Source organism: Sturnira hondurensis, unplaced genomic scaffold, assembly GCF_014824575.4.
Source record: "Sturnira hondurensis isolate 20B ecotype Veracruz unplaced genomic scaffold, ASM1482457v3 Scaffold0008782, whole genome shotgun sequence".
Classification (NCBI taxonomy): Eukaryota; Metazoa; Chordata; class Mammalia; order Chiroptera; family Phyllostomidae; genus Sturnira; species Sturnira hondurensis.
The window spans coordinates 1,351,476-1,364,501 of NW_028081413.1; the positions used below are offsets into that span (position 1 = coordinate 1,351,476).

Sequence of the window (13,026 nt, forward strand, 5' to 3'; positions counted from 1 at the left end):
CAGACAACAAAGAAAGAAAAAATTAAAGCATCATCAATATTCTCAGGGAGATAAGGAATATGCCACCTTTGAAATGAAGAGAATGCTACAAAGAAAATTCTGATAATAAAAAAGCTCTTGCAAATTAAATACATGACAAAGAAATTTTTTTTAAAAAGTAAAAAGACTGAAAATAAAGTTGACTAAACATTCCAGAAAGTTAAAAGGACGGAAATAGAAAATAGGAGAAAAAGATAATATTTCTAAAGATCTGTCCAGGAGATCTCATATCCTAATAAATGGATTTCTGAAATGAGAGAACAGAGAAGACTGAGAGGAAGAAAAATTTTATTCTTTGAAGAAAATTTCTCAGAACCGAGGAGTTCAGATTGAAATGGCCATGGGGTGCCTAGCACATGGGTAACAAAAGACTTGGACCAAAGCTTGTAACTGTGAAATTCTGGAAGACCACGGACAAAAGGTCCTCCAAAGACTCAGAGAGGGGAAAGGTAATCTCTCACACAGAATGGCAAGACTTTAAGAGCAAGATTAGAAGTCAAAAGATAATAGCACTCATCTTCAAAAGTCTAAGGAAAAGCATTTTAAACCTCAAATTCTAACATCCTATCAAACTACTAATCAAGTAAAGATGTAGAATAAAAAATTTTCTGAATGAAAGATTTCAAAAATCTTGTATCTCCTGCATCCCTTCCTTCTCAGGAAGTTACTAAAACACGAGGGCTTAAACCAAGAAAGAAGAAAAAAAATGGAATCCAGTATAACTAGGTATCCAATATAAGAAAGAGGTAACGTGCCCTGGCTGGTGTAGCTCAGTGGATTGAGCACAGGCCTGTGAAGCAAAGGGTGGCTGGTTCGATTCCCAGTCAGGGCACATGCCTGGGTTGCAGGCCAGGTCCCCAGTAGGGGACACATGAGAGGCAACCATGCATTGATGTTTCTCTCCCACTCTTTCTCCTCCCCGTCCCCTCTCTCTAAAAAAAAGTAAATAAATAAAATATCAAAAAGGAAAGAGGTAACGTGAATCTCTAGGATGACGGTGAATGAAAGTTTCCAAATAATACTCTTGTGTTAAATCATAGTAAAGGCTAGAATGTCCATACTGGAGCAAGCCAGAAAATTTAGATTTCCTCAAAAGGATAAAATTAGTTAGTATGTATGGACACATTAAGAGACCTATACAATAGCTTCTTATTTCTGATATCTGATCCTGGCACAGAATGATGAGTGATTTCTTGAAGCATCACTTTCAATAAGCTTATAGACTATTCGAAGGATTTCATGGTACCGTGGAGCCACAGTTATTGCTTCAACCCACATCACTGGCAAAGTAATTGTAATGACAAGGAATCAGTCCCACCTTTATTAAGGTTAATTCTGCAGAGTTTCTTGGTGTCACCCAGAATAATTTGTAATCTTCACATATTAGGTATTCTTGTTTAATGCAATAATCCTCATTACCTGTTGGGAAGGTTTGAGTCCATTTAAAAACCACTGGAATATGTATAGGCCCCACACTTTTACTTCCTGGTTTAAGGGCTAATAGCACTAATATATTTGCCAGTTAGTAGCAGCTAGAATACTTTTAAAAATCACTTGTTAAACACTGAAAGAACACATAATTCCTATTGTTACTGGGACAAGAACCTATCAATGTGTCAACTTCTATGATTCTGTTTCTTACAATCTAGAAATATTTATTGGCCAAAAGCATTAAGCTTAAGTACAAATAATCACTTTGTACACTGTCATACACAAAAAGACATGCATTTAATGGTACTTACCTAACTCAATTTCCTTCTCTATTTCCAATTCAGGCATTGATCTATCTTCTACAAAAAACTCTGACGAAGCACTTAGCTCTGGTTGGGACTTTAGCAGTTGTCTACGATATTGTGAACACCAGGGTAACTCAATGAGGTTTTCTGGAGGGGGAGGGGCAGTTGTAAAAAACCCAAAAGAACAGACAAACATCACCCAGAAAACCTAAAATGAGTATTATAACAGGGGTTAAAAAAAAGATTACATGATTAATACCAATAACCTAACAACAGTATCTATCTTAGGCCTCTATGATATTATGCTCAATTAGTACTAATACATTTTAGAAATTTCACAGTTTATGGGAACTTTTCTAGAAAAGAAAAACATAGTTTGGTTTGCTGAGATGAGTAAGTGTTCACAGGACATGGATGCAGGTGTTTGCTGACAAGTCAGTGGGATATATGCACGCACCTGCAGCCTCATTCGTAAGCTCCAGTTTCTCAGGAATCTGAAGACATTTGATGGAGGAGGTGCTTATAACTGAGGCAGAAGATCCAGACAACCCAGAGGAGTGTGTGGCCTCACCGCTGTCTTCAATAATTGGGCTAGAAGAACAACAAATGAGTCAGTCCTGTCAATTTACCTGTTGTAATTTTATTTGATATTTAATAGCCTCATTTTCAAAGGCCATTATTTTCCTGTAACAGAAATAGATTCATAATCAGAATCTAGGTAACTTTATGTACCCTGGTTAACAAGCAATACCTAGATTAAATTTCTCAACTCATGACTTATTTACCTAATCTATAGTAAATGCCTATTCTACATCTATTCTAAACAATTAAGAAGGCTGACTAAGACACTAACCTTCCTGTTTATCCCTTCTCTGAACTTCTTACTCTACAGTAAGAAAGGGTCAAGAAAGAAAGGGGACACCAACATCACTCAAGGTGAGCGCATGCTAACAAGTGTGATAAAAAGTTTGTTGGAAAAAGTTTGAAGCCCTGGCTGGCATAGCTCAGTGGATTGAGCGCGGGCCTGCGAACCAGACGATCGTGGTTTGATTCCCAGTCAGGGCACATGCCTGAGTTGCAAACCGGTTCCTTGCAGGCTAACTACCAGCAGGGGATGCACAAAAGGCAACCATACATTGATGTTTCTCTCCCTCCCCTCTAAAAATAAATAAATAAATAAATAAAATCTAAAAAAAAAAAGTTTGAAACTGCAGTTTAAAAGCACAAATTGACAAACTTAGGAATATTTCTCAAGTTGGGATAAGTTTGTTTAAATTAGCTGACTTTTAAATATGGCTCAATCATAAGGCTTAGCCTCTGGGTCTCTATGCGATTCCTTCATACTTACTTTTTGTTCATTTCCAACTCTTTATCAAAAAACACTTTAAAAAAAATACATCTCTAGTTGCCTAATTGAAAATAGTACTATTTTACCATATTTAAAATTTATATTAAAGGAAAAATAAACGCCTTCTCTCTCTCAATCAGGTATACACCATAATCCTCCTGGGCCTCTTAATCTCATAACCATCAAAACATACTTTTCTAACCCTCATATTCAAATCAATTACTAAATTCCATTGACATTTTATCTGGGGCAGCCCTACTGTCACATAAAGCACTTAGCACAGTACCTGGCAGGTAGTAAGAGCTTGATAATTAATTGCTACAACTGATAAGCACACACAATAAGAGCATTTAAACAATCCGGTTTGTGCAACCTCTAATCACAAGTCACCTCAGCTTCTTGGTGCTGAGAGTTGGATTGTAGACAGTGCCACAGGCACTTGGCTGGTCCTCAGAGGTCTTCCCATCGAGATCCTCTTCCTGCAACAGTCTCTCTGGATCAGAAGGATCCTTCAAGGGTATTATCTCATGAAAAGGAGTTGATACAAAACGAGCAGCTCGAGCAAAGTCACAAGTGTCTTCTGGGTTAGGACAAATAGTTACATTCCTGAAACCTGTGATAATAGCATCCTCACTCAAGGGTTCAATTCCTGTAAATTCATCCTGAAATTAAAACCACATTAAGTTTCGCTTAAATATTTCAATAAGCAGATGGATGCCCTATCTTTTTTACTCAGACATATGTTAGCTAAGTGATTTTTAAAACAGGGTACAGAAGAAGCATATCAGAATCTCTAAGGAAACACAATTTTTAAAAGCATATCATAATATTTGAGGAACAAGGTTTTGTATCGTGAAAGCAGCAAACTACATTTCATCAAAATTACATTGTGAGGATTCTCTACACAAAGGAAAAATACCAAACAATGTCTTCCTCACAAAAATTTCACTTAAGAATTAGAAGACTAATATCATTTTTTTGTCTTGTTTCAGCCTAGAAAATGTTCTGATAATCTGTTATCCTCCTACCTTTTAAGTCATCTTCTATACCAAATATTTAATTTTTATTTCCTTTTTAAAAAAAGATTTTATTTATGTATTTTTAGAGAAAGGGTAGGAGAAAGAGAGGGAGAGAAACATTAATGTGTGGTTTCCTCTCGCATGCCCCCCAGCTGGGGACCTGGTTTGTAACCAGGCATGTGCCCTGACTGAAAATCGAACTGGCAACCCTTTGGTTCGCAGGCCAGCACTCAATCCACTGAGCCACACAAGCCAGGGCTTTATTTCATTTCTTAAAGATAATTCACAATCATGGTAGAAAATATGTAAAACAAAATATAAAGTGTAAAAAAATTTAAAATATGCCTTTGTCTTAAAAAGTAATACATATAGCCCTGACCAAGTAGCTCAGCTGGTTAGAGCATCGTCCTGATATGCCATTGTTGCAGGTTTGATCCTTTGTAAGAGCCCATGTAAGAGTCAGCCAATGAGTGCATGAATAAGTGGAAACAACAAATCCATGTTTTTTTTCTCTCTCCCTCCCTTCTTCCCTTTCTCTCTAAAATCAATCAATGGAAACTAAAAAAATAAAAGTAATGCATATACATGGTTTAAAAAAATCAACTAGTTTAAAAGGACATATACTGAAAAACTCTCCTTCTTGAACTTGACCTCTCATCTCCCCTTCAACTATCACTCCTAGAAGCAACTACTATTGCCATATATATATCTGGTATGATACATGAACAAGCACATTCTATGCATTAAAAAAGGTATTTTAAAACAAATGAAATATATGGTAGTACAGTTGACCTTTGAACAACTCAGGGTTTAGGGAGCCAACTCCCTAACCCTGCACAGTTGAAAATCCTTGGATAACTTTTGACTCCCCCAAAACTTAACTTACAAGTCATCCTTTAGTATTGTGTGGGATTTGATCCAGGAGTTCCCTGCTGGAAGCTAAAGTCCCTTATGTAAAATGGCACAGAAGAATGCACACACTTGGCCCTCTCAATCCGCAGATTCCCAACCACAAATGAAAATTACTGTTCGGTTGGTTGAATCATGGATGTGAAACGTGGGGAAGAGGAGGAGCCACAGTACACTGAAAAGAAGTCCAGGACTTCCGGCCAAGATGGAGGCATTGGTGGGAACACTGTGCCTTCTCCCACAACTAAATTTAAAGACAGCAAAGTATTAGAAACAAAAATACAGCCAAAACAGTGAAAATTGAACTGTACGGAAGTCTGACAACAACGAACCACTCAGCCAGACCGGTAAGAGGGGCGGAGTCAGCGGTGGAGTGGAGTCAGGCTGGAAAGATCGTTCAGTCCCACTAACCCAGGAGTGGAGGCAGAAGCGGTTGGTGGATCCCAGGTGTGGAGTGGCGATGGGCGGACCCACATTCGCATGCAGATAAACCAAGCGAAGGAGCGAACAGTGAGACAGACCACTCAGGCTAGGGTCTCAGCGACAGGAATTAGAGCCTGAAAGCACCAACAGGAAAGATTTTCTCGGGGTTGAGGGGCTGGGAGAGGCTCCCAGGCTCCCAGAGAGTTCACTGGAGAGACCCACAGGGTCCTGGAGAGTACACGGGCCCATACACCTGGGAACCAGCACCAGAGGGGCCCAATTTGCTTGTGGGAAGCCTCAGAGGGGACAGAAATCTGAGAGGGAGCAGAGCGGAGCAGAGCAAAGCGCCATTTTCTCCCCCTTTCTGACCTCGCCCCCACATACAGTCACAACCCAGCAACTGACTTGCCCCGCTCTGGTGAACACCTAGGGCTCCACTCCTCATACATAACAGGTGCGGACAGGCCAAACATTATGACTCAAGAACAGATCAAAGCTCCAGAGCCTATAATTCTAAGTGACCAAAAAATAGCCAACCTTTCAGATACACAGTTCAAAACACTGGTGATCAGGATGCTCAGAACTGGTTGGTTATAGTCACAAATTAGAGGAACATATGAAGGCTAAACTAATTGAAATGAAGGGAAATGCACAGGAAACCAATAGTGATGGAAAGGAAACTAGGCCTAAAATCAATGGAGTGAACCAGAAGGAAGAACGAAACATCCAACCAGAAAGGAATGAAGAAACAAGAATTCAAAAAATGAGGAGAGGCTTAGGAACCTCCAGGACATCTTTAAACGTTCCAACATCTGAATTATAGGGGTACCAGAAGGGGAAGAGGAACAGCCATGAGTGGAAAACTTATTTGAACAAATAATAAAGGAGAACTTCCCCAGTCTGGCAAAGGAAATAGACTTCCAGGAAATCCAGGAAGCTCAGAGAGTCCCAAAGAAGTTGGACCCAAGAAGGAACATACCAAGGCACATCATCATTACATTAGCCAAGATTAAAATGAAGGAGAGAATTCTAGAAGCACCAAGAGATAAGGGGACAGTCACCTACAAAGGAGTGCCCATCAGACTGTCAGCTGGTTTCTCGAAAGAGACCTTACAGGCAAGAAGGGGCTGGAAAGAAGTATTCCAAGTCATGAAATCCAAAGACCTACATCCAAGACTGCTCTATCCAGCAAAGCTTTCATTTAGAATGGAAGGGCAGATAAAGTGCTTCTCAGACAAGGTCAAATTCAAGGAGTTCATCATCACCAAGCCCTTATTACATGAAATGTTAAAGAGACTTATCTAAGAAAAAGAAGATAAAAAAATACGAATAGTGAAAGGACAGCAAAATCACAATTATTAACAACCACACCTAAAACAAAAGCAAACTAAGAGGACAGCTAGATTGGGAGCGGAAACATAGAAATGGAAATCACATGGAGGGTTAGCAACAGGGGAGTGGGAGGAGGAGAAGGGGGGAGAAGGTACAGAAAATAAGTAGCATAGGCGGTAGGTAGAGAATAGACAGGGAGGAGGGCAGGAATACTATGGGAAATTCAGAATGTAAAGAACTTGTGATACACGGACATGAACGAAAGGGGGGCAATGGTGGGGGAGGGGTGTACAGGGTGGAGGGGAGTGAAGGGGGGGAATGGGACAACTGTAATGGCATAATCAATAAAATATATTAAAAAAAAAGAAGTCCAAATATAAAGTACAAAGAAGTCCACACAGTTCAAACCCATGTTGTTCTACGGTCAACTGTATGTATTATTCTTTCTCATATTTTTATGTGCTGTTATAAATTCCTTAAAAACAATATGGTCACACTGTGGATCTATCAGAAGTCAACTAACTTTTTTAGGTCATTCCATTTTTTATTTTAAATATCCTTGTACATTTACATCTTTGGGAATATTTTAGGATCCTAAGGAATTAAGGAAATTAAGGAAACTATCCCTTAATTTCTTAAGAATAATTCCTAAAAGTATTATTATCAGGTTAAAAGGTTATGAATTCTGCCCTGGATGGTGTGGCTAAGTGGTTGACTGCCAGTCTGCAAATCAAAGGGTCACCAGTTCGATTCCCAGGACACATGCCTGGGTTGCGAGTCAGTTCACCAGTAGGGGGCGTGCAAGAGGCAACCACACACTGATGTTTCTCTCCCTCTCTTTCTCCCTCCCTACCCTTCTCTAAAAAACAAAACCTTAAAAAAAAAAAAAAAGGTTGTGAATGCTAAGGTTCTTTATACACACTGCCTGGTTGCCCTCAGGGACATTGTACCTCTTTAAACATTTACCTGTTGTATACAAAAGTGCTTATTTCATTTAACCCTTGTGCATACTAGATATTAATTTTCTAGATCATTAATTTGACATATACTTTAAATCTGACAGCATTAGTAAGTAAAGGTAAGAGGTACATCTAGAAGAAATAATAAATGTGGCTAAAAATTGTAAAATTAAAGTAAAATAGTTATCTATAGTCTAGGAACACATTTTATACAACTACTACTTATGGCACTTTAGCCATTTCAAATATAATTTTTTAGGGGGAAAAATTCTGATAAGTACCTATTAACAAAATTTAAGTAAAAGGTTTAAAGCCAAAAAACTAAATTAAGATTGACTCCTTTAATAATTCAGCCTATTTTTGAAACCTGAACATAGAACTACTACCTCAAAATCTAGACTATCATTATGTTCTCTGGGGATATTCTCAGGAACACAGTATATAATTAATTACCCTTCGGCATTGTTATCTTCTCAAAGCAGTCAGTGGACTATCAGAATTATCTGGTAATGTATTTAAAACAACAATACATTGTATCATCATCTCAATAAATTCAATAAAAATTATTTTTAAAAAATAAATGCTTGGATATCAGTCCTGCAAATTCCAATATAATATAGCTAGAATGTGGCCTGAACACCTATAGTTGGCTCCCTAGGTTCTTCTGAGTGGCTGGAAATTTTCTAATCTTGATCTAGGTGAAGACTGCATGGATATTCACACATGTAAAATCTCATGTAGCTGGACAATTAAATTTGTAGTTTACTGAATATAAAATACAAGGTGTCTGGAAATAGTCTCGCTATTTTTAATACAATAAGAATGGTTTGTGCAACATCGATGTAACCTGGCAGCCAAGGAGAGAGGACTGGAATGTGCATGTCTGAACAATGACGACTTCACTGTACTGGTCTGTGGGGGAAGTAGACACCGTTGAGTGAGCCTGTGTACTGTTTGGCTGTTGCATTCAAAATGACTAAGCAAGTAAGTGTAATGAATCTGCATCAAATTTTGCATTAAGTTTGAACATTCCTCCAAGGAAACTATTCTGATGATTCAGAAGGCCACAGCAATAGGCAACTGGTGATTAGCAGCTTTATCAAAATAACATGCCCACTTATGTATCATGTCTCCTTCAGAGCCTTTTGGTGAAACATCAAATCACCAACATGACACAACACCGCTATAGCCCAGATTTGGTGCCTTGAGATTTCTGGCTTTTCCTAAAACTAAAATCACCTTTGAAAGGGAAGATATTTCGGACCATTGATGAGATTCAGGAAAATATGACAGGGTAGCTGATGGCAATTGGGAGAACTGTGTGAGGTCCCAAGGTGCCTACTTTGAAGGGGACAGAGGTATCATTGTCCGCTGTACAATGTTTCTTGCATCTTCTTTAGTAAATGTCTCTATTTTTCATATTATATGACTGGATGCTAGCTTGAAGAGAATGACTTCTTCCTTAAAACTTCAAGACTTTAATTTTTATGTGAGGCTTTTTTTTATCATGTCATTTGTCCATAGGGTCAAAATAGAACATTGCCCTGGCTAGTGTGGTTCAATGGATTGACTAGTGAACTTAGAACCAAAGGGTTGCTGGTTTGATTCCCAGTCATGGCACATGCCTGGGTTGTGGGCCAAGTCCCTGGTTGGGACCTGTAAGAGGCAACTGATCAATGTTTCTCTCACATATTAGTGCTTCTCTCCCTCTCTCTAAAAATAAATAAGTAAGCCCTGACTGGTGTAGCTCAGTGGATTGAGCGAGGGCCTGCGAACCAGACGATCGTGGTTCGATTCCCAGTCAGGGCACATTCCTGGGTTGCAGGCCAGTTCCCAGCAGGGGCCAGTTCCCAGCAAGGGATGCACAAGAAGCAACCATACATTGATGTTTCTCTTCCTCTCTCCTTCCCTTCCCCTCTAAAGATAAATAAATAAAATATTAAAATAAATAAAAATAAATAAGTAAAATCTTAAAAAAAATTAAAACAGAACATTATTAAAGTCAAATGGTTGGTCCATGTAACTCTTCCATTGCCACAAAAGGCATTTTATATAAAAATAACAAAGATTCTTTGCTACGTTAGTTTAAAAAGAGAAAGTGCTAAAGGCTTTTAAGATAGTGATTTTTTTCTGCACTTAAAAAAACTGATAGCACTGGCTGGTGGTGCTCAGTGGATTGAGCGCTGGCCTGCAAACTGAAGGGTCACCAGTTGGATTCCCAGTCAGGGCACAGGTCTGGGTTGCAGGCCAGGTCCCTGGTTGGAGGTTTGTAGGAGGCAACCCATTGATATATCTCTCATATATTGGTGTTTCTCTCCCTGTGTTTCTCCCTCCCTTCCTCTCTCTCTGAAAGGAAAGAAAACCTTAAAAAAATGAGATATAATTATATATAAATTCAAACTTTTAAAAAAATTCACCTTTTGAAAGTGAACATTTCAGTGTTTTTTTTTAAGCACATTCACAAAGTTGTACAATCATCACCACTAGCTAACTCCAGAACGTAGCCACCACCCCGCCCCCCACCAAAACCCATACCCATTAGCAGTTAGTCTCTCACTCCTATAATCTCTAACCCCTTGAAAATCCCTAATCTAGTTTCCATTTTTATGGATTTGCCTTTTCTGGACATTTCATGAGAACAAAACCATATAATATGTGGTCTTTGGTGGTTAGCTTCATTCACTTAGCAAAGTGTTTTCAAGATTCATCCACGTTGTAAGAGGTATTAGTACTTCTTTCAATTTTATGCCTGAAAAATATTTCACTGTATGGCTATATAACATTTTACTTAACTGTGTACCAGTTGATGGAGATTGGGTTGTTCCCACTCTTCGATTATTATGAATAATGCTATGAATATTCATGTACAAGCTTTTTTTGTGTAAATGTATGTTTTTAGTTCTCTTGGATATAAACCTAGGAGGGATTTTCTGGTTATGTGTTTACTCCATGTTTAACATTTTGAAGAACTGCCAAACTGCTCTCCAAAGTGGCTGCACCATTTTATATTCCTACCAGCAGTGCACAAGGGTACCAATTTCTCAACATCCTCACCAACACTTGTTATTTTCTGTCTTTTTGATTATAGCCATCCTAGTGACTGTGAAGTAGTATCTCACTGTAGTTTTGCTTTGCATTAGTCTGATGACTAATGGTGTTAAGCATCTTTTCATGTGCTTATTTCAAGTCAATAATGCTCATTTGAACCCTAAACTATTTTGAGAATTGAATGAAACAACCCACTAGTCCATTATGTTAAATTAGGAATACTGCTCCTTCTCCTTACACAAACATCTGGAGACACATCCTCACTCGAGGTGATGCTGTCTGAAGTTTTGAGAACTGCAAGGGGTCTTCGCTGGACTAAACCCCGTGAGGGGTCTGCAGGAGGGCTGGAAAAGACACATTCCATTTAGCATTTTTTTTCTATTTACACAGATAAAAGTAATCTCTCATTTATTAAAATAGAAAACTTTAAAGTTCAAAACAAAACAAAAAATTCAAACCTGATATTCTTTTTTTCTGAAAGAAACTCATCAAAAATGGAGAAAGGTATACTGGAACCTATAGAAATAAAACACCGAATTTATACTCTTGAGAGTAAATGCTCTATTCTTTAAGACAACTAGGTCAATTAATATTTTGCATTGTTTGAAAGCAGAAAGGCAATCTGTTTGCTTTTTATAATGAATAATTGCAAATGTATAAAGGTAAAGATCATTTAAAAATAATTATCTAAACATCTTGCTTATCCTTATTCCCCATCACCACTACCCTCCAAACGCAGCCCAGCTCCAGATTATTTTGATGGAAATCCAAGACATCACAATTTCATCTATAGATACTTCAGTATGTATTGCTATAGAGAGGCTCTTTGAAAAAACATAATCTCAAAATGTGATAATACCTATAGGATTAATAATTTCTGGAATATCAGTTATCTAGGCAGCCAAATTTCCCATTTTTTCCCGTTTACCATAATTTTTTAGAAAGTTTGAACTGGGAATGGAGAGTAAAATTCATGTACTATGACTGGTAAAAATGCCTCTGAAATAGCTTTTATCCCACTGAATTCTTTTAAAGTAATTTTTTGTTGAAGAAACTGGGTTGTTTGCCCCATAATGCTGAATTTTTTTTGCCAATCACACCCCTCTGTGCTGTTTAACCTGTTCCTCCATGATTTTGTTTCCTATAATTTGGTGGTTGGAATTAGAGGTTTACTCAGACTCAATTTAATGTTTTTTTTAAACTACTTATGGTGGGTATTCATATGTTTTAACTTTAACATATTACTAAATGGAAAAGAGAACAAATTCAAATATAAAATAATTTTAGTTTTAAGCATTTTTTCTTTGTTCCAAAAACTACTTTCCAGTCTTGGCTGTTGGATACTATAGATATACTTAGCTTAGCATACACTAACTAAAGTGGGAGATTATTTGGTAGTCAGTATAAATTTAAATTTACATTTAAACCAAATATTTCAAAACCCTGAGGAATCTTACAAAAAGTCTTTCAAATGCCTATCTTACCTTGAATCACATGCTTATAGCTGAATTCCATGATTCAAAGACACAGTAATAACCTTAGTCCCCTCTCTGCCTTCTTTCAACTCCCTTCACAGTAATTAAGAGATGTTTACCACGTGTCACATAATGCATGGGTTATCAGCAAGTTCTTCATGACATTGTAAAATACAACTAACCTTTAGCATGAGGTTGTTCTTGCCAAACGTTTTCTGCAAGTGAAGTTCCCCTGTAAAGAAACTTGTTTTAAAATATATGCTTAGTATCCACAAAATTATTTAATTCTTAAAAGTCCAAGAGGCTTTTTATTAAATACAATCTTCACTCTAAGATAAAGAAAATATTCTAGTATTATAAATCCAAATTCTTTAATAAGATGGAACCTTTAGTCATTAAAATTGTAGTAGAAATATGTTAGATAATAGATGTTAAATTACATTAACAGTGTATGTAAAGTAGATTACAAAACAGTAAACTCTCATTTTTATACATCAAAACAAAAATAGAACAAATAAGGAAAGATATACCATGTTAACAGCACTCATCTCTTGGTGGTAGACATGCATGGTTTTGCCTTTTTAAATTTATTTAACTTATTTTTAAAGATATTTTATTTATTTATTATTAGAGAGAGGGGAAGGGAGGGAGAAAGAGAGGGAGAGAAACACCAGTGTGTGGTTGCCTCTCATGTGACCATCACTGGAGACCTGCCCTGCAATCCAGGCATGTGCCCTA

At 37.5% G+C, this 13,026-nt stretch overlaps 1 protein-coding gene across 1 annotated transcript in view; it reads right to left on the reverse strand.

The window, feature by feature from the left end:
- BUB1B (BUB1 mitotic checkpoint serine/threonine kinase B) overlaps nt 1-13,026 on the reverse strand; it is a 71,674-nt gene that overhangs the window by 10,094 nt on the left and 48,554 nt on the right. The window contains 7 exon segments of the mRNA XM_037056091.1: nt 1,358-1,458; nt 1,782-1,922; nt 2,233-2,366; nt 3,514-3,785; nt 11,052-11,157; nt 11,272-11,329; nt 12,471-12,520. Coding sequence (XP_036911986.1) covers nt 1,358-1,458; nt 1,782-1,922; nt 2,233-2,366; nt 3,514-3,785; nt 11,052-11,157; nt 11,272-11,329; nt 12,471-12,520 — 862 coding nt within the window.